The following is a 21037-nucleotide window of genomic DNA, read 5'->3' as shown; positions in this document are numbered from 1 at the left end:
CTTGTCGGTAAGAAATAACTCTGCTGTCCTGAATGAATAAAACAAAGGACTGACTCAAATATGTTAAATTTTTTTCAGGTGGTTATATATTTGGCACCTTTAGGGGGTCTAACTAACACATCGAGGATAATTTAATTTCAGGAGACTTTATGAAATCTCCAGAATGGCGCCTCCACTCCCACATCCATGCAAGAACACAAAGCCGAGGGGTACACTAAAAAAAGAGACTGTTTTATTGTGACATTTATGACATGGACCCCTTGTTGACAGGAATGACCGAGGGTAGTCTTGGCATATTGCACAGGTGTGATGAAGGATGCACTGGTGATCCTCCGGCTGCTGAGGCTGCTTCCTGGTCCTCCCAGACCTCCATGCATGCGTGGGCCAGTCACAGAAATTTCATTACCACTTGGTGTATACATTTAAGAAGTCTTTGGTCTTAATAAGCACCATTACAAACCCTCACATTAAGGGCATTATTATTCTAGTTTATAAATGTTTCAATGATAAAAAATAGCACGATTACAGTATACACACACTTAATTTACATGTAAGGTATTATACTCATAACTGAGATAAGCTACTGCACTAACTTTGGTTGATTGAAAAAAATTAATGAAGTATTTGAACTGAATACTTGTAATTTGGTTTCTAAGTTGTGTAAATATTACAGTGCATTTATAAATCTAGTTTGAGAATTTACTAGCACCAAATAGATATTATAAATGGCCAACCTAATACTTGCATTTGGAGAAGCAAAGTTTTACAATTTGAAAAAACAGAACAGTCCATCGATTGAAAGCACGTTCCTGTACGTCTGCTAGAAGGATGGCATGTCAGCATGAATGGCCAACCCCCAGTGGAAATACATGTCCCAGTTTTCAAGAATCAACACATATGACAAGGTAGCTTAGCTACATACATGAGAAGCCTGAGAAAGTGGTTGTTTTGAACTAGGGTAGTCACCTGTACCTTGCTTTTGTAATACAAGAATAGTGCTTATTTATAGAAATTTACGTGGTGAAAGACTGTACCTATAATATGAAGATTCTGATTGGGGGAAAAATTCAGTTCTACCTATCTATCTTGGTTTTTTAATTATTTGGTCTCTGGATGGTGAATTAATGAAGCAAAATCTGAATTTTCATCTTCAGATTATCACCCAGTTCACCACTGAGGTAGTCTTTGTCATATTTATCTTCTAGCTGATTAAGTTCTTTCTTTTTATAAAGTGGAGTACTACTGATTTGTAATGAATAGGTTCCAGCCACTGGCTTCTTCTTTGTGAAGTGGAGGTAGCTGATCCCTTCCTTTTGGTTGATTTTAAAGAAGCCGTTTTCATTTCCAGATTCAATCAAGTATCTGTTGTGATTCGTCAGAGTCGTGAGGGCTGGAAGGAGTTCTAGGATTCGGACCTTGTTACTGATGTGGGAAATATTGAAAGCGAACACGGCTGTCTTCTCAACATCCCAACTTGCAAGACTCACATTGGCTTCTATCTCAGGTTGATCCTGGAAAGACATATGGCAACGTGTGAATATAAAAGGTAAATATGCCACTTATAAAGGAAAAGTGACTCTCTCTCAAATACAACTTTCTTCTCATGTTGCATATACTCTACTGAAAATGAATATTCATAAAATACTGTTTAAGCCACAAGTGTTACATTAGCACATATTTATAATACTAAACATGTCAAGAAAGAAGTTGAAACCACTTGTATTTGGTCTTGTATTGCAGTGGGTCTCAAAGTGTCCCCCAACCAACAGCATCAGCATCATCTGGGCATCTGTTAGAGATGGAAGTTCTTGGTGCCACCTGAGACCTACTGAATCTGAAACCCTGGGGACATTTCCCAGAAATCCATTTTAGCAGGCCTTCCAGATGATTCAGATGCATACTCAAGTTTGAGAATGACTGTTTTAATATGTTATTTTCTTTTCAAAGACTTATCTCATTTCCCAAACCACAATGGATGGGTTGCAGCACCGATGCTAAGAAAGAACCAGTTTATTTCCATTTTGTTCACTGACGCAAAACCATCTCACCAAAGGACACACCTATGAACCTACTTCCTGGCTCTGATGATCTGCTAATATTCAATGCTTTTCACCTGGCTTCTTGCTTGTCTCTCTGGGACCACATGTGCTGGCTCTCCGGGCCCGCAGCCAGAGGTCTGAGTATCTGCGTTTCTGAGTTGACTGAAAGGCTGCAGCAGCCGTAGGCAAAGAAAACCAGGCGGCTGGAGCTCCATGTTGTTTTTGTCTGGAATCCAAGTTCCCTCACACTCCACATGGCTCTTTCGGTAGAGAAGCCTCTAGCTTTCAGAACTTGGCATCCCTGTGTACGGAGCACTATGTCACTTCACTACTCTGCCCACTTGCTCTCCTGGATCTCAGACCTTGTCCTTTCATCAGACTTTGGGCGGGTGTTTAACTTTCTTTTTGGCGAGACAGAGGAAATGAGCAAGTATGTGAAAACCTTTGAATGGCCACTCCCTAAAGGCAGCAAGAAACTCCAGAGAGCCCCACAGACTCGTGTAAAATGCAGCCTAGAGCTCAGGGAATGTCTGGATTTTCTCCCCAGGGAGCTTTTTCACACTTTGGAGCATCCTTGGAGGAAACCACAGGAATCTGGAGGGCCTTTCTGCAATAGGAGGCATCAGGAGAAACCACCTTCTCACCCACCTCAATGTTGGAGGCATCTGTTTCATTTGCGCTTCTCCGCTTCCTGCCGCGTTTGGGGTAGCCGTTGATCTTACACTCATAACAAGCCTCTGGGGAGAGTGAGTTGTCATCCATTTCACTGCTGGCAGGTGGCTCTGGGTTTCCCCGGCCCATGCCCATTCCAGAAACACAGTGCCTATGGTGGAAGGGGAGCGTAGATAGTTTTCATTAGAATTGGGAGATGGAGGAGGAGCAAGAGTTCTGGTGAAGCCCAGATCCTGCCTGGTGACATTCAGCCTTTGATTATGTGTCCACTGGATGATGGGCTGGTGCTAGAACCACACTGAAGCCCTCTGTGTTTGGTCTTGAATTCTCAGTTCCCTGAGTTGATTGATTTCTTTTTACTATCTCTCAAGGCCCTATTTTGCATATTTACTTGCCCCTTTATTTCCCAAACGTAACGTGGCAGGTGTTTTGCTATACTGGTGGAGAGGAGACAGGGAGTGGGAACAAGGGAAGAGTGGAAGATGAGGGGGAGACCATGTGACTCGGGAGGCTGAATAAAAATTGCCTTCTTATAAAATAGGCTCCACAGGAGTGAGAAAGGTATGTCACATCAGTGTTCAGTTCCTTGCTCTTTCCCTGTTTAACTGATACCATTACAGCCACCTCCAATTCCACCAGCACCACCTTTCACCACTCCAGCTTCTGAGCAATCTCTCCTATTATCAGACCTCTCACTTTGGCTCCTGAAGATAGAAAGAAAGCTCTAGGTAATAACTTAGGTTGATTTAGAAATATATTGTGAAGATATGCAGTATATTAAATACATGTATCAGAGCTTGCCCAACTGTGGGAAATTGTTTCAAGTCATTCAAAACCACTAGGTCCACTGGCTCTGACTCATGTGAGGCTGGATAAATAAACCCATGCCCAAGAGAGAACTAGTTCAGCTGTTTTTCTTTGCCTTTCAGTTTTTAAAGCCAAGCTATGGAGGGAGGCTTGCATGTCTCACAAGTACCTTGTTTTGTTATTCTGCTTATTATTTCATAGGTCACTTGGAATATATTTATCAGGCTCCTCTTTCAAAATGTTTTGAAATATCTGAATGATCTTAAGAGAATCTTTATATTAGGATAGGCTTGTCCACTCCAGTGATTCACAGAGGAGCCCAAACTGTTATAAATGGGTGAATTTCTATTAATGGGTCTACTAATAGGTCATAATGTAGACTAAATACTATTTATTTCTCTCTGTATTAGTTGATCTACTTTTTATAACTCATTTTCCTTAATGCCCTTAATATTCAAAATATAATGCCATTAACATTTTTTTTTGTATTTTGCAGCAATTTACAGGTTTCTAGTATTTTCTGTAATTCTGCTGAGCACAACACATTTCCTTTCCTAATCCTTTACTTTTCTACCATGAAATGTATAGAAACAATAATATGGATGAAATGATAAGTGTTCATTCTTTGTGTGTGTGCATTCACATAATTATGAAACTGTTGGAAGCAAACCCCAAATTCACAGGCTTTGGTTCCTTTCTCAGAACTCCCAGTATTTTTATATGCCTGGAACACCACTTACAAGAAGTGTGACTATAAAGTCCCACTGGCCAGAAGCCAGTTTGGAGTGTCACAATTTTTGCTGGGAAAATGATTCTGGCATTAAATTTATAAAGAATGAGTCTACTGAGAGCCAGACACAAACATCTGGGAATTTGAGTCCTACTGCTGGCATTCTGTACGCTTCCCATGAAGCATTCTTTTACCTTCTGCACACCCCAAAATGAATCACTTGATGTTTCTGTGTCAAGAAACCAAAGACCACAAAATTAACAATTTGATATATACACGTATGTGTGTGCTGTGGACTATGTGACTTTTTCTTGGGAGGAGTATATATGTGTGTGCACTGGTATATGTGTGTGTGTGTATTTAATGTCTCTGTGTTCCTAACTAAAAAGTTAAACTGTGAGCTCCTTCACAGGATAGCCAAAACTAAGACAGTCAAATCCAGACTAATTCAACTGGGAAGAAGACCTAAACGTTGAAAATGAAAACAGTAACTTTTATATTACTAAATGGAACAACAATATATCTTCCATGCCCCAACTCTCACAATACAATGTGGTATGCTACCTGGAAAATATAACAACTATTTTAACTCTTATATTTAAAGTTCTTTTGCAACTTTTAATGTAAATTTAAATCTAAAATGTAAAATATATTTTGAAACTCTGAATGAGTGAAGTTGCTCAGTCGTGTCCGACTCTTTGCGACCCCATGGACTGTAGCCCACCAGGCTCCTTCCCCATGGGATTCTCCAAGCAAGAGTACTGGAGTGGGCTGCCATTTCCTTCTCCAGGGGATCTTCCCGACTCAGGGATCGAACTCGGGTCTCCTGCATTCCAGGCAGACGCTTTAGCCTCTGAGCCTGACTCCCCAAAAGATATCTTTATGATTTATCCTAACAGGAGCTACATGAAGGTATTTTAAGTCAAGACAGAATCCTGCTTGCCCCAGGAGAAGGTTGCATCAGCAATATGCAGTCTGAGTCCAGCTCTGTCATGGATCACAGTCCCTGTATTTCCTGAGAAACGACTCGCCTTCCAACAAGATGTGAGGATCAAGAGAAGGAGATATAAGCCATATCTTGAGGTATTTACAATGTCATTTCATTATTTTGTTCCATGTTCTATGAATTTCCAGAAATCTAGATGGCCCCCTTCAAATAAAATAACCTAAAACCTTTGCAGAGCTAACTGGATTTAATTCAAGGATTATAAAAAGCATGGTTCAGTGCTACTAGGACAGGTCATTTTGAGTTCAATATTCTTAATTATACTATGAATGAGAAAGCCTCCAACCACGACCGGCATTGCTTACCCTTGGCCTATTCGGAAGTAGCCAGGTGGACAGGCACACAGGTAGCCGCCCTCAGTATTGGAACAGCCATAACTGCAGGGGGCCTGAGCAGAGCCGCATTCGTTGATGTCTTGGCAACCTCCACTGAACTGTTCGTATTGGAAGCCGGCAGGACACATGCACTTGTAGCTCCCCAGGGTGTTGTGACAGGAGGCTCCTCCGCAGATGTGAGCACTGAGGCATTCATTTTCATCTGCAGGGAAAACCAGAAGACGCCGCATGTGTGATACTGGGCAGAGGTTTCTATGGAGGAGTTTGGGTCAGGCCACTCTGACCCAGTGCTGGCCAGCTGGCCCTCACCTTGGCTCTTGGGAAGGGAAGGTAGGTGGAAGTGGCCGAGGTAGGAAAGGGAACAAGAGAGAAAGGTGTGGAGACAGATGTGGCTTCTTGCCATATGGTGAGCAAACGTGGTCTCTGAGGTCAAGTGCATCAGGCAGTGTGTTAGAGGATGGCATTCTGAGGACCAGTAGACTCCAGTCCTCATCTGAAGCCAATGGCAGTGTGTCCTGCTCTACAGGAGCATCTGGTGAAGAATGCAGGGGTGGTTCATGGCCAAGGTTCTGGGATCGGGGTGGGAGGGCAGGGAGCAGTTCTCAGTGTCTTTGCTTTAGAAGTACCCAGCAATGGGATGACTCTCTACAGCCAAGATGAGCCATATTCCTGGAGGCTGTTTCCTACTCCTTTTTCAGCATGAATAGGGTTGACAAGGGCTGACATCCTGCAGGAAGTGTCCTGCTCACCTGGATTTCCTTTTCAAAAGTCTATAAAAGCCCCCAGGTGCTTGCTCAGGGGATGAATGGTGCCTTCTGGTATGTCTGCTCCCATCTCTGAATGAACCTCCTTATCTAAACCATCCTCCTGCCCAGAGCATCTGGGCTGTGTCTAAAGCTAAGTACGGCTGGAAGAGATTCAGTGCAGACTTCGTGGGCACTAATTGGGGAAAACCCACAAGAGACACAGATGCTGTGGAATGGGCTACTCGCAGGGACCAGCCAAGTCTGATGGTAATACAAAGGAAAAAGAAATCTAACTTTCACAAATTAATTCAAAGGGAAAAACCCCTCAAATTTCTTATTATCTCTGATTTATACTTTTTTGAAACTTCTAATATATTTTTATAGATCTGCCTTTGTAGGACAGCACAGAAGTTTGCTGGTAAGACATTTCTTAACTGCTATAGCCCATTTTCAGGCTTATGCCCACTTGAATGCATGTAGATTGAGCTTCTCCTCACTTAGCAAATATCTACTTCCAATGGAAAAGAGGAGGAAGGCAATTTAGTAACACTTAACACTTATTGGATGCCTACTGTGTGACAGATAGGATACTAAGTTGTTGTTCAGTCACTAAGTTGTGTTCAGCTCTTTGTGACCCCATGAACTGCAGCATTCCAGGGTTCCCTGTCCTTCACTATCTCCTGTAGTTTGCTCAATCTCATGTCTATTAAGTCGGTGATGCCATCCAACTGTCTCATCATCTGTCACCCTCTTCTCCTCCTGCCTTCAATCTTTCCCAGTGTCAGAGTCTTTTCCAGCAAGTCGGCTCTTTGTATCAGGTGGCCAAAATATTGGAGCTTCAGCTTCAACCTCAGACCTTCCAATGAATATTCAGGGTTGATTTCCTTTAGGATTGACTGGCTTGATCTCCTTGCAGTCCAAGGGACTCCCAGAGTCTTCTCCAGCACCACGGTTTGAAAGCATCAATTCTTCAGAGCTCAACCTGCTTTATGGTCCAGCTCTTACATCATGTACATGACTACTGGAAAAACCATAGCTTTGACTATGGGGATCTTTGTTGGCAAAGTGATGTCTCTGTTTTTTAATATGCGATCTAAGTTTGTCATAGCTTTTCTTTCAAGGAGCAACTGTCTTTTAACTAGGTACTTCATTTGCTTAATGTGCTTCAAAATAATGGAGGTAGGTATTAAAAATCCCTGTTTCCCAGATGAAGAAAGTGAGACTTAGAAAGCCCCTCCAAGATCTCCCAGCAGCAGGGCAGACATGCACACCCAGGTCTGTCTGACTATAAGTCTCATGGTTTCCTTTATATCAAAGTGTCTCTCAAGAGATTTGCCCTCATTTACATTGTTCCTTTCTCTTTTAGTTTTTCCTTATTTGCTAAGGTAGTTTCATTTTTCAAGAAAAAATTGTTCCTAAAAAAAAAAAACAACTTTTTTTTTAAAATTAGGAAAACAGGTGGGTAAAATGGTAAGAGTGGGGTACTTGCATACATATACACACTTCATATGCCTTCCACCCTTTCTTTTTCTCTTCGTTCTCTTCATCTCCCTTCCTTCCTCGAACTCCCCCTGCTTATCTGTATGTGGTTACAGAGAAAAGGAGTAGATATACAGTAAGAAAGCCATTGGTTGAGGTGCCTGTTATGGCACAGTGCCTAGCCATGCATCTGTCTGCGACCCTTTCTATCAAAGGACTCTCAAGTACCCAATCAAGGTCACTTAGGTTCCAGGGTTCCTAAAACAAAATGATTTAATATGCCATCATCTGTGTTCCCCTCCCTTTCTTTTAAATTAGAGATGAGCTATGTGATAGAAACCAGTGGAGACCACGGGCATCAAAGGATGAACGAAGAACCAAGGGTGGTTCCTTTGGTGAGGGAAGTATCTCTGTGCCCTGCATACCCGTAACCTCTAGACTTCTCAGCTGTGCTCAGCTCTACAAGGCTGATCAGAATGGAACACCAATAGGCTCTTCTTCTGTAGCCTATGCTTTTTGATCAGGCGCAGCCATCTGTTTACCTGCTGGGACTCTGACTGATAAATCCTCTAAGGTACAGGTATGTGTGGGAAAGACCTGTTAATATAGAGCTTAAGATTTACTCTCTCTTGTTCCAAAGGACAGAAACGGGACCAATGGTTAGGAGTCAGAGGCAGAAAAGGTTCATTCTTTATGAAAAAGAAGGTGAGTACCTTTCCTGGTTGGAGAGGGATTGACATGTTAGGAAACAGATCAGATGAGATCACTGTCAAGGTTCTTTCTAACTTAGAGCATCTATTTTGGTCAAGAACTCTCCCTATCCCCTTTTCAAATTCTTTTCTACTTTATTTTACTTTTTTTGTTTTTTCCCTCCTTGAAAATCTAATAAGCTTAAACTTGCTTTTCTGGGTTGGAGAAGTGGGGTGGAGTGGACCACGGATTAAGATAAGAAATTGGCAAATGTTCAATGTTTGAAGCTTGAAAACAATCTGTTTTTGCACTCACCCTTTCTATCAATATACAAATACCATGATTGTTTAACATGTTTTGCACTTTTCCTGACCTTTTTCATCCTGTGTGTGTACCCTGGAGCAAATGGCTGCACAAGGAATTTTTCTACACTACAAAATCTTTGTTTTATTCTTTCAGTTGTTACTTAAATTGGTAAGAGTTTTGCTCTTTTTATAAAAAGAGATGATTCTAATTTGAATGAAATAGGGTTAGAATCTCTGAAAGACACTCCTTAAAAATCAGATGGAAACCTACCTCCTCTAAACTCAAAGGTTCCAGCATCAGGCTTCCACAGTGTGTCTTAGCTGTGGTGTTAAGAGAGAATTCCAAAATGTAGAATGGGCTTTCCTTTACTAATTTTCTCTAGGTTAAAATGGGTCAGCTCCAACTTTAAGCTACAAGTTTGATATTTTCTAGAAAGCAGTGATATCAGTGGCCCCATACCCTAAACCTATCCATCTTCTAAAAGTGAGCTTCTGGCTGCTTAGAAGCAAGGATCCAGAGAGGGCTGGTCCAAGAGATTTGCTCTGCAAGGCTCTGAGGAGGTCATTCTGGTCCAAGGCAGTGCTCATTCTGGATAACTATAATCCCAAGAATTATGATAATAGTTTGAATTGGTATCTTCTGGGCATCAAAACCCCCAAACCTCTTCCCACTTTTTTAAACTAAAGTTTAGTTGATTTATAATATTGTGTTAGTTTCATATGTACAGCAAAGTGACTCACTTACATAGGTCCATCCTTCTTGCTGCAAATGGCAGTATTTTATTTGTTTTTATGGCTAATATTCCATTGTGTTTGCATATGCACACATCTTTTTAGACCAATTATCTGTTTGTAAATAGTGCTGCTATGAACATTGAGGTGTATGTATCTTTTCAAATTAGAGTTTTCATCCTTTTAGGATATACCCCCAGGAGTGGGATTGCTGGATCATGTGGTAGCTCTATTTTTAGTTTTTTAAAAATAGCCTTCATACTGCTCCGCATAATGGCTATACCAATTTACATTCCCACCAACAGTGTAGGAGGGTTCCCTTTTCTCCACACCCTCTTCATATATAAACCTTTTGATGATAACAGACATATTTGAAGGTAGTAGACTTTTTGATGGTGGTCATTCTGACCATGTGAGGTGATATCTTGTTGTGGTTTTGATTTCTTTTTATTTAACAATTAGCAATAGTGAGCATCTTTTCATGTGCTGGTTGGCCATGTCAGAGAAGACTATCTAGGTCTTCTGCCCACGTTTTCATTAGATTGTTTATTTCTTTGGTACTGAACTGTAGGAGCTGTTTATATATTTGTATATTAACCCTCTGTCAGTTGCATCATTTGCAAATATTTTCTCCCATTCCATAGACTGTCTTTTGTATTGTTGATGGTTTTCTTTGCTGTAAAAAAGCTTTTTAGTTTGATTTGGTCTCATTTGTTTATTTTTGCTTTTATTTCTTTTGACTTGGGAGACTGATCTAAGAAAATATTGCTGCAATTTATGTGCAAGAATGTTCTGCCTATGTTCTCTTCTATGAGTTTTATGGTATCACGTCTTATATTTAGGTCTTTAAAGCAACTGCAGTTTACTTTTGTATATGGTGTGAGGGAGTATTCTAACTTTACTGATTTACATGCAGCTGTCCAGGTTTCCCAACACTGCTTGCTAAAGAGATTGTCTTTTCTCCATTGTATATTCTTGCCTCCTTTAGTGTAGATTAATTGACTGTAGGTGCATGCATTTATTTCTGGGCTCTCTACTTGTTCCACTGATATATATATCTGTTTTTGTGCCAATACCACACTGTTTTGATTATTGCAGCTTTATATCATAGTCTGAATTCTGAAAGGGTTATGCCTGTAGCTTTGTTCTTTTTCCTTGGGATTGCTTTGAAAATTCTGGGTCGTCTGTGGTTCCATATAAATTTTGGAATTATTATTTTTTTAGTTCTGTAAAAAGTGTTATGGGTATTTTGATAGGGATTGAATTAAATCTGTAGATTGCTTTGGGTAGTATGGCCCTTTTAGCAATATTAATTCTTCCAGTCCAAAAGCATGGCTATCTTTCCATTTCCTTGAATCATCTTCAGTTTCCTTTATCAATGTTTTATAGTTTTCAGCATATAGGTCTTTCACTTTCTTGGTAAACTTTGTTTTTAGATATTTTATTTCATCTTTTCATGTGATTTTAAACAGGATTTTTTTTTTTTTTAATCTTCTCTTTCGGATATTTCATTGTTGGTGTAAAAAAAAGGAACAGATTTCTGTATATTAATCTTGTACCTTATTACCTTCTGAATTCATTTAACAGTTCCAGTAGTTTTTTTGTGCAGTCTTTAGGGTTCTCTATAAAGATTATCATGTCATCTGTACACAGTGACAATTTTACCTCTTCCCTTTCAGTACAATTTGAATAGGAACAGTGAGAGTGGGTATCCTGTCTTGTTCTAGATTTTAGTGGGAAGTCTTTCAGCTTTTCACCATTTAATATTATATTGGCTGTTGGTTCATTGTAAATGACTTTTATTATGTTGATAAATGCTCCCTTTAAAACCACTTTAGTGAGAGTTTTCAATCATGAATGGATGTTGAATTTTATCAAATAGTTTTTCTGATTCTATTGAGATGATCATGTGTTTTTTGTCTTTCCTTTTGTTGATGTGGTATAACATACTGATTTTTCATGTGAACTATGTTTGAGACCTGGAAATGAATCCAACTTGGTCATGGTGTATGACCCTTTTTATGTATTGTTGAATTTGGCTTGCTAATATCTTGTTGAGTATTTTGAACCTATGTTCATCACTGATACTGGCCTGTAATTCTTTTTATGTAATGTCTTGTCTGGTTTTGGCATCAAGGTGATGGTGGCTTCATAAAATGACTCTGGGAGCATTACCTCCTCTTTAATTTTTTGAAATAGTTTGGGAAGGATGCGTATAAGCTCTTCTTTGAATGTCTGGTAGAATTCCCCAGTGAAGCCATCTAGTTCTGGACTTCAGCTTACAGGGAATTTTTTTCATTAAGATTATATTTTACTTCTGGTGATGGGCCTATTCAAATGATCTGTTCTTCTTGATTCATTTTTGACAGCCTTTATGTTTCTAAAACTTGTCTACTTCTTCTAGGTTGTCTAAGCTCACTTCTAGGTGAGCTCCACAATTTTTTGGCATATAACTCTTATATGATTCTCTTAGGATGTTTTTAATTTCTATAGTATCAGTTGTTATTTATCATCTTTCAATTTATTATTTTATTAATTTGGGTTTTCTCTTTTCTTCTTGGTGTGTCTGTCAAGCAGTTTCTCAATTTTGTTTATCTTTTCAAAAAAATGGCTCTTGGTTTTATCAATCTTTTCTATTTTTTAAATCTCTATTCATTCCTGCTCTGATCTTTATTACCTTCTGTTGTCTTGGGCTTTCTTTGTTTCTTTTTCTAATTCTTTTAGGTGGCAGATTAAATTGAGGGTTTTTTTTTTTTTTTTTCAAGAAGGCCTATATTATTGTGAACTTCCCTCTTAAAGCTGCTTTTGCTGCACCCTATAGCTTCTGTAAGGTTGTGTTTTCATTGTTGTTTGTCTCAAGGTATTTTCCGATTTCTTCTTTGACTTCACTGTTGACCCGCTGGTTTCTTAATAATATGTTTAGTCTCCACATGTCCATTTTTTCTTTCTGTGATTTCTCATTTCATGGAGATCTTTCTTGCAGATTTGGCTGAATAAGAGGTGTTCTGCCAGTTTCCAGTTGGTTTTCTGTGAGAATTGCTCCCCATGTAGATGTATTTTTGATGTGTCTGTAGGGGTAGGAGAACTCCACATCCTCCTATTCTGCCATCTTGATCCTCCTCCTCTTCCCAAGTCCCAAGCAGAACACAGTCTTCATGGGGCCAGCGAAGAATCTTCAGGCAACAAGGACGTGACCTGGCCATCTCTATCATCTCTGAACTAAGCAGAGGAGGAGGAGGAGAATGCCCAGCAGTGGTAGATCTCACCTCTTTTATACTCTTCCCCATAGCTTCAGTTTCATCCAAGGGAGATATGTAATAAGGGCAAATAGACTCACATGCTGGGTATTGAATCAACAAAGCTTATGCTGGAAATTTTGTGAACAATGTCAGAAACTGGTGATTAAAATCCAAGACCTCCCTGAGCTGGTAATAAACAAAGGCATTTTTTATTAAAACCAGATCACTAACCAGCAAACTGTGCAGTGTAAGCTCTAGCACTGTGGTTATTTCAGCCAGTCCTACTCACCTCTGCAAAACTGTGTTTTGTAAAGAATCAGACCAGATGAGAAAGACGCATATTTGATAAATGAGCACATACCAAATGTGTCTTCATTTGGAGTAAAATCAAGCATTGCAACATGGAGCAGTCATCCAGAGGCAGTCACTCTGTTTTTGAGAAGGAGGGCCCTGTTCCCAAGAGAGTGGCAGCCAAACAGGTCACCAGAGCACCAAGCTTGCAGTGCTACCAGGTGAATTAAAAAAAAGAAAAAACAAGTAGAGGTGACACTAGAAGGGCAGCCCTGAAACATGAAGTGAAGAAAGAGCTTTGGATTCTAGCTCTGGTGCTGCCACAAAAGAATGGGTAAGGACAGACTGCCTTTCCTTCCTGGCTTCTAAGCCTTCATTAGTAAAATAATGGCATGGGCTAGATGGATTGGGGTCCTTCTAAACTTGCAATGTTGGGATTCTCTGATGTCCATTAAAAGTTATTTTCCTATGACACTGTGGGACCAAAAAGTGACAATTTCAATTTAACGACAAGAGTCTGGGACTCCCTTAATTTTCGAAAGAGTTTAGCAGTCCTGAAAAAAACTTGTACCCTGCCCCAAAAGTGTATAGCATTCAATGAACCACCCTGCATCTTCTGACCAAAAGCTGCTCAAAGTAGCCTTTGGCTGATGGATAGTTTTCAGTCAGACGGAGGATTTTGTTGGCCTAAAGAGAACTCCAGTGTGGGCTGATGACTAGCAGTGAAGCAGAAGAGCAAGGAGATATTAGGAATAAAGGAATTCTGTCAGCATTTCATTTCAGATGCCTTCAAAGTACCCTTTATCATTATTTTTTTTCCTTAGTTTGCTACTTTGCAAAGGCTATGACTTCCCTCTGGTTTCAACCAGGTATGGACAATTTGAAATGAGTATTTGTTGCTTCAGTGATAAGTTTAAAGTTTTCAGAAAGAAAGCAGTATTCTGACTCAAGAGCTGACAGCAGTTCATCTTGTGAACAAGGGAAAACTACTTGCCGACACACTGGTTCCATTGGTAGTGCTGGAGATAGCCCTGGGGGCAGCTGCACCTGTAGCCCCCGATGATGTTCTGGCAGCCGTGCTGGCAGCGATGGTTCCCCTCACACTCGTCCACATCTGAAAAAGAAGGCAGAGGTGCGTTTAAGTCACATCAGTGCATATCTCAGAGGTATTTTCTGAAGCAACATTTATCAGCATACGAACGTGAAAGGCAATTTTAGTAAGACATCTGACACATAAAAAATTGCTGATGTTCAGTTGCTAAGTTATGTGGGATTCTTTGCAATCCCATGGATTGCAGCAGGCCAGGCATCCCTGTCCTTCACTATCTCCCAGAGTTTGCTCATATTCATGTTGATTGAGTCAGTGATGCTCTCAAACCATCTCATCCACTGCCGCCCCCTTCTTTTGCCTTCAGTCTTTCCGAGCATCACCAATATTCCACCACCAATTTCAAGAATGTCTACTCTGGAGCTTTTGATAAGTCCAAGGGAAAAAACATCCCTGGTAAAATTCACAAATAAAAATAATGAAGACACTAATGCAAGGCACATGAATGCAGTATAGGATAGCTGTGTAAACTATTTATATTTCCTTATTTCTGCCAGAATTGGAAACCAAAAGGCCAATACAAAAATAAAATCCTAAAAAATAAGAGTAAAATATTTAATCATATGTTGGCAGAAGAGTTATTCCTTATACACTTAATCCACATTGAGGGAATCCTTTCAAGATTTTGGATCCAGTGACTAGAAAATTAAGTGACCAAATTCAGGAATCTAGCTGTTTTTCTTGATTGGGTCATTTCCAATTAGACTAACAACTGAGCAGAAAGTCTTGTTACATTCAGGAAAAGCATGTGTTGAGGACATGGTCAAGCATGAAACAAAAGGTGTATCTCTAAGATATGGGACTTGTACAAACCAGAGAAAACATTTCCATCTGCAGCTGGCTGCCTCCCCTGTGCTCAGTTCTGATGTCTCATAGAGGATGACAATGCAGGTGTTTATAGGCCACCTCATGAGGAGCAACCAGCTGGATCAAGCTGAGGGCTCTACCTACCTTCACAGCTTGCACCGCTCGGATCAAGTGAGAATCCCCGCTGGCATTCACAAGTGAAGCTTCCAGGAGTGTTCTGGCAGATGCCCTTTGACCCACACAGGTTGATGTCAGAGGTGCATTCATTGTTATCTGTAAGAAGCAGAGGGAGAAAGGAGAGGGTGGGACTTCCCCAAAGCTCTCTTTGTGTTGTTTAAAAGGAAGAAAGAAGAGTGATTTGCTCAGAAAAGGCCAATAGCTTTTCACAACATGCATGCATGTACACACAGACATATTTACATATATTCACATATTTTCTTGAGTTTTATCTTCTTATTCCAACCGCAGGAGCCCTTGAAAACAAACCCTTCAAAAAATAACTACAGAGGACTTTCCCTCTCCCACTTACCAATGCAGGCAGTATGGTGTTGGGTAAATCCAGGAGGACATTTACATGCGAAGCTGCCAATGGTGTTAACACACAAGAACTGGCAGTTGTGCTGCTTAGTTGCACACTCATCAAGATCTATAAGAAAATGCAAGATGGGCATTGGAATTGAGCTGAAGCCCAGGAACCTAGAAGCCACCCTAGGGAGGAGCTCTGAGTTTTCATTTCTACATCTCAAATGACCTTGTCAGAATGGGACCACAGCATATGGTTAGGAGAAACCCAGGAGATATGGGGTTTAAAGATAAAATGTGGTTTCAGTTCAGACCAAAAATGCATTTCTTTGGTGATCCAAGAAAAACCCATTCCCTTTAGTTATAGGAAAACAGAATTTTCTCAACAAAGGAATGTCCAATACATCATAAAATTTAAATAAATTACAAAATGAAATAAAAGATTAAGGATTCTCAAAAACTTCCAAAGCACTGAAAAAAATCTCAAGTTGAAATATAAAAATAATACTTGAGGGTAAAAGTGAATTTTCTCTGCTTGGTTCCTTCCTGTTTGCTGTTTTTTAATCTTCCCAAATGAAATGGTCAACCAGATCAAACCAAACCAAAATAACTGCTTTGTTTAGAGTTCCTCCTTTGGATAAAACAAAAATTGAGCAATCAGGAAGAGGAAAAAAAAAAAAAACAAACCACCTCATTCTGATAAGCCAACAGCAATTTTAAAAAAGACTATCTACAATATTTATCCAAGATTATTTTCCACTTCTCAGTAAAATCCTCTGTTTGACCAGGCCTCTTTCCTCACTGCCTGGAACCTGTAGGTTCTCTCTCCACACCATTGCTATTTAAAATCTCAAGAGATACAAAGTGTGTTCCAGTTTTTAGTTGAATTTTAATTAAAAAAAAAATTGCTGTGAATTTAGGAATCTACCTACCTTCCCCTTCCTGCCTGGCTCTCTGCCTGCCCGCCCCCGTGCCCCGCCCCCCTTCCTTGCGAGCTTCTTTTATCACTGCAGACAGAGTTGTGCTTGGAACTGCAGATCTGTGCCAGCTCCTGGCTAGACTAATATCTGGAGTGGGCTTGAACTGAAAGAACCGCCCATATTTCTCCTAGTGCTGACATCTCCTAGGAACGAGCCAATCCTGTGCTCTTTCTGTTGCTGGGGAATTGCTGTTTCTGCTCTTCTGGCTTCTGCATTATTGACAGCTGTCTGTCTCCTGCTAGCAGGCGTCCTGCCTGCTCTGTGACCCCAGGGGCTTTGCTAGAGCACCATCGCATGTTTGCTGCAGCTCACTACCTGCAGATAGGTGAGGGGGCCAACTCAGTGATTTTTTTAAAACGTTCATTGTATATTGGGGTATAGCTGATTAACAGTGTTGTGTTTCAGGTGTACAGCAAAGTGATTCAGTATACATATACACAGATTTATTCTTTTTCAAATTGTTTCCCCATGTAGGTTATTGCAGAATATTGAGCCAAGTTCCCTGTGCTATCTGGTCAGCCCTTGTTGGTTATCTCTTTTATATATAGTAGTGTATATAAATAAATTCTAAACTTTTAATTTATCCCTCCTCTGCCCCCAGCTTTCCCTTCTGGTAACCATAAGTTAGTTTTCTATGTTTGTAAGTCTGTTTTTGTTTTGTAAATACGTTCACTTGTATCTCTCTCTTTTTTTTAAGACTCTGCATATAAGCAATATCATATGATATTTGTCTTTGATTTACTACACTTAGTCTCCACGTCCAACCATTTTGCTGCAAATGCTATTGCATCATTAATGACCAAGTGCTCAGTCGCGTCAGTCGTGTCCGACTCTGTGTGACCCCATAGATGGAAGCCCACCAGGCTCCTCTGTCCCTGGGATTCTCCAGGCAAGTACACTGGAGTGGGCTGCCGTTTCCACTGTATACATGTACCACATCTACTTCATCCATTCATCTGTTATTGGACATTTAGGTTGCTCCCATGTCTTGGCTATTGTAAACAGTGCTGCAATGAACACTGGGGTGCATGTAAACTTTTGAACCATGGTTTTCTCCAGATACATGCTCAGGAGGAGGATTGCTAGACCATACAGTTGTTCTATTTTTCATTTTTAAAGGAACTTCTAAACTGTTCTGCAGAGTGGCTGTACCAATTTACATTCCCATCAACAGTGTAGCAGGGTTTCCTCTTCTCCACACCCTTCTCAGCATTTACTATTGTAGACTTTTTGATGATGGTCATTCTGACTAGTGTGAGATTAAATCTCATTGTAATTTTGATTTGCATTTCTCTAACAATTTAGTGATGCTGAGCATCTTTTCATGTGGCCATTTGTGGAGAAATGTCTATTTAGATTTTTCATCCATTTTTTGATTGGGTTGTTTGCTTGTTTTGATATTGAGCTGCATGAGCTGTTTGTAGATTTTGGAGATTTTGTCAGTTGCATCACTTGCAAAAATTTTCTCCCATACCGTGAACTTTTTTTTTTCATTTTGTTTATGGTTTCCTTTGCTGTACAAAAGCTTTTGAATTTAATTAGGTCCCATTCATTTACTTTTATTTCCGTTACTCAAACAGATAGCTTGAAAAATGTATTGCTGCAACTTAAAGAGTGTTCTGCCTGTTTTCCTCCAAAAGTTTTAAAGTATCATGTTTGATATTTAAGAGTTTAATCTATTTTGAGTTTATTTTTGTGTATGGTGTTAAAGACTACATTCTTTTATGTGTAGCTGTCCAGTTTTCTGGACTGTCTTTCCTCCATTGAATAGTCTTGCCTACTTTGTCATAGATTAATTGACCATAGGTGCATGGGTTTATATCTGGGCTTTCTATCTTGTTCCAGTGATTCATATTTCTGTTTTTGTACCAAAAACATTACTCTTTTGATGAGTGTAGCTTTGTAGGATAGACTGAAGTGAGTGCTCAATTTTTCTTTCTCAAGATTGCTTTGACTATTTAGGGTTTTTTGGGTCTCCATACAAATGTTAAATTTTTTTGTCCTAGTTTTGCAAAAAGTACCATTGGTAATTTGATAGGGATAGTCCTGAATTTGTAGATTGCCTTGAGTTGCATAGTCATTTTGACAGTATTGTTTCTTCCAATCCAAGAACATGGTATATTTTTCCATCTCTTTGTGTCATCTGCAATTTCTTTCATTAGTGTCTTTCAGATAGAGGTCTTTTGCCTTTTCAGGTAGGTTTATTCCAAGGTATGTTATTCTTTCTGATGAAAGGCTGTTTCTTTAATTTCTCTTTCTGATCTTTCATTGTTAGTGTATACAAATGCAACAGATTTTTGTGTATAAAATTTGTATCCTGGAACTAAATTACCAAATTCATAGACGTGTTCTCAGCTCAGTTCAGTCGCTCAGTTGTGTCTGACTCTTTGTGACCCCATGGACTGCAGCACGTCAGGTTTCCCTGTCCATCACCAACTCCCGGAGTCTACTCAAACTCATGTCCATCGAGTCAGTGATGCCATCCAACCAACTCATTATCTGTCATTCCCTTCTCCTCCCACCTTCAATCTTTCCTAGCATCAGGGTGTTTTCCAATGAGACAGTTCTTTGCATCAGGTAGAGAAAGTTATGGAGTTTCAGTTTCAGTAGCAGTCCTTCCAATGAATATTCAGGACTGATTTCATTTAGGATTGACTGGTTGGATCTCCTTGCAGTCCAAGGGACTCTCAAGAGTGTTCTCCAACACCACAATTCAAAAGCACCAATTCTTCGGTGCTCAGCTTTCTTCATAGTCCAACTCTCACACCATACTTGACTACTGGAAAAGCCATAGCTTTGACTAGACAGACCTTTGTTGGCAAAGTAATGTCTCTGCTTTTTAATATTCTGTCTAGGTTGGTCATAGCTTTTCTTACAAGGAGAAAGCGTCTTTTAATTTCATGGCTGCAATCATAATCTGCAGTGATTTTGGAGCCCTAAAAATAAAGTCTCCCACTATTTCAATTGTTTCCCCATCTATTTGCCATGAAGTGATGGGACTAGATGCCATGAACTTAGTTTTCTGAATGTTGAGTTTTAAACCAACTTTTTCACTCTCCTCTTTCACTTTCAAGAGGCTCTTTAGTTCTTCACTTTCTGCCATAAGGGTGGTGTCATCTACATATCTGAGGTTATTGATATTTCTCCTGGCATTCTTGATTCCAGCTTCTGATTCATTCAGCCCGGCCTTTCACACGATGTACTCTGCATATAAGCTAAATAAGCAGGGTAACAACATACAGCTTTGACCTACTCCTTTCCTGATTTAGAACCTGTCTTTTGTTCCATGTCCAGTTCTAACAGTTGCTTCTTGACCTGCATACAGATTTCTCAGGAGACAGGTCAGGTGGTCTGGTATTCCATCTCTTTCAGAATTTTCCACAGTTTGTTGTGATCCACACAGTCAAAGGCTTTTGCATATTCAATAAAGCAGAAGTAGAGGGTTTTTTGGAACTCTCTTGCTTTTTCGAGGACCCAGCAGATGTTGGCAATTTGATCTCTGGTTCCTCTGCCTTTTCTAAATCTAGCTTGAACATCAGGAAGTTCACGGTTCACATACTGTTGAAGCCTGGCTTAGAGAATTTTGAGCATTACTTTACTAGCGTGAGATGAGTGCAATTGTGCAGTAGTTTGAGCATTCTTTGGCATTGCCTTTCTTTGGGACTGGAATGAAAACTGACCTTTTCCAGTCCTGTGGCCGCTGCTGAGTTTTCCAAGTTTGCTGGCATATTGAGTGCAGCACTTTCACAGCATCATCTTTTAGGATTTGAAATAGCTCAGCTGGAATACCAACGCCTCTACTAGCCTTGTTCATAGTGATGCTTCCTGAGGCCCATTTGATTTCACATTCCAGGATGTCTGGCTCTAGATGAGTGGTCACACCATTGTGATTATCTGGGTCATGAAGATCTTTTTTGTATAGTTCTTCTGTCAATTGTTGCCCACTCTTCTTAATATCTTCTGCTTCTGTTAGGTCCATACCATTTCTGTCCTTATTAGTGCCATCTTTGCATGAAATGTTCCCTTGGTATCTCTAATTTTCTTGAAGAGCTCTCTAGTCATTCTCCTTCTATTGTTTTTCTCTATGTCTTTGCATTGATCATTGAGGAAGGCTTTCTTATCTCTCCTTGATGTGGTCTAGTAGTTTCCTAATAGCATCTTTAGGGTTTTATATGTATTGTATCATATCATCTGGGCTTTGCTGATGGCTTAGATGGTAAAGAATCTGCTTGCAAACAGTGACAGTTTTACGTCTTCTTTTCCAATTCGGATTTCTTTTCTTTCTTTTTCTTCTCTGATTGTTGTGGCTAGGACTTCTACAACTATGCTGAATAGAAGTGGTGAAAGTGGACATTCTTTTCTTGTTTCTGAACATAGAGAAAATGCTTTTGCTTTTCACTGTTGAGTATGATGTTAGCTGTAGGTTTGTCTTATATGGCTTTTATAATGTATGTTCCCTCTATGCCCACATTCTGGAGAACTTTTATCATAAATGCCTGGTGAATTTTGTCAAAAGCTTTCTCTGCATCTATTGAGATGATCATATGTT

General features: G+C 39.9%; 1 protein-coding gene across 1 annotated transcript in view; it reads right to left on the bottom strand.

Annotated features, from left to right (window-relative positions):
• Window positions 1-210: 210 nt before the first annotated feature.
• Window positions 211-21037, bottom strand: part of FBN1 (fibrillin 1) — a 277248-nt gene continuing 256421 nt past the window's right edge. The window contains exons 61-66 of the mRNA XM_012181624.4: window positions 15516-15632; window positions 15131-15259; window positions 14066-14185; window positions 5560-5791; window positions 2688-2862; window positions 211-1511 (exon numbers count right to left, since the gene is read on the bottom strand). Of these exons, the coding sequence (XP_012037014.1) occupies window positions 1122-1511; window positions 2688-2862; window positions 5560-5791; window positions 14066-14185; window positions 15131-15259; window positions 15516-15632 (1163 nt within the window). The 3' untranslated portion in view covers window positions 211-1121. The remainder of the gene's footprint in view (window positions 1512-2687; window positions 2863-5559; window positions 5792-14065; window positions 14186-15130; window positions 15260-15515; window positions 15633-21037) is intronic.

This window comes from Ovis aries, chromosome 7, assembly GCF_016772045.2.
Source record: "Ovis aries strain OAR_USU_Benz2616 breed Rambouillet chromosome 7, ARS-UI_Ramb_v3.0, whole genome shotgun sequence".
In the NCBI taxonomy this organism is placed as follows: domain Eukaryota; kingdom Metazoa; phylum Chordata; class Mammalia; order Artiodactyla; family Bovidae; genus Ovis; species Ovis aries.
This window is presented reverse-complemented; position numbering and strand designations above follow the sequence as displayed.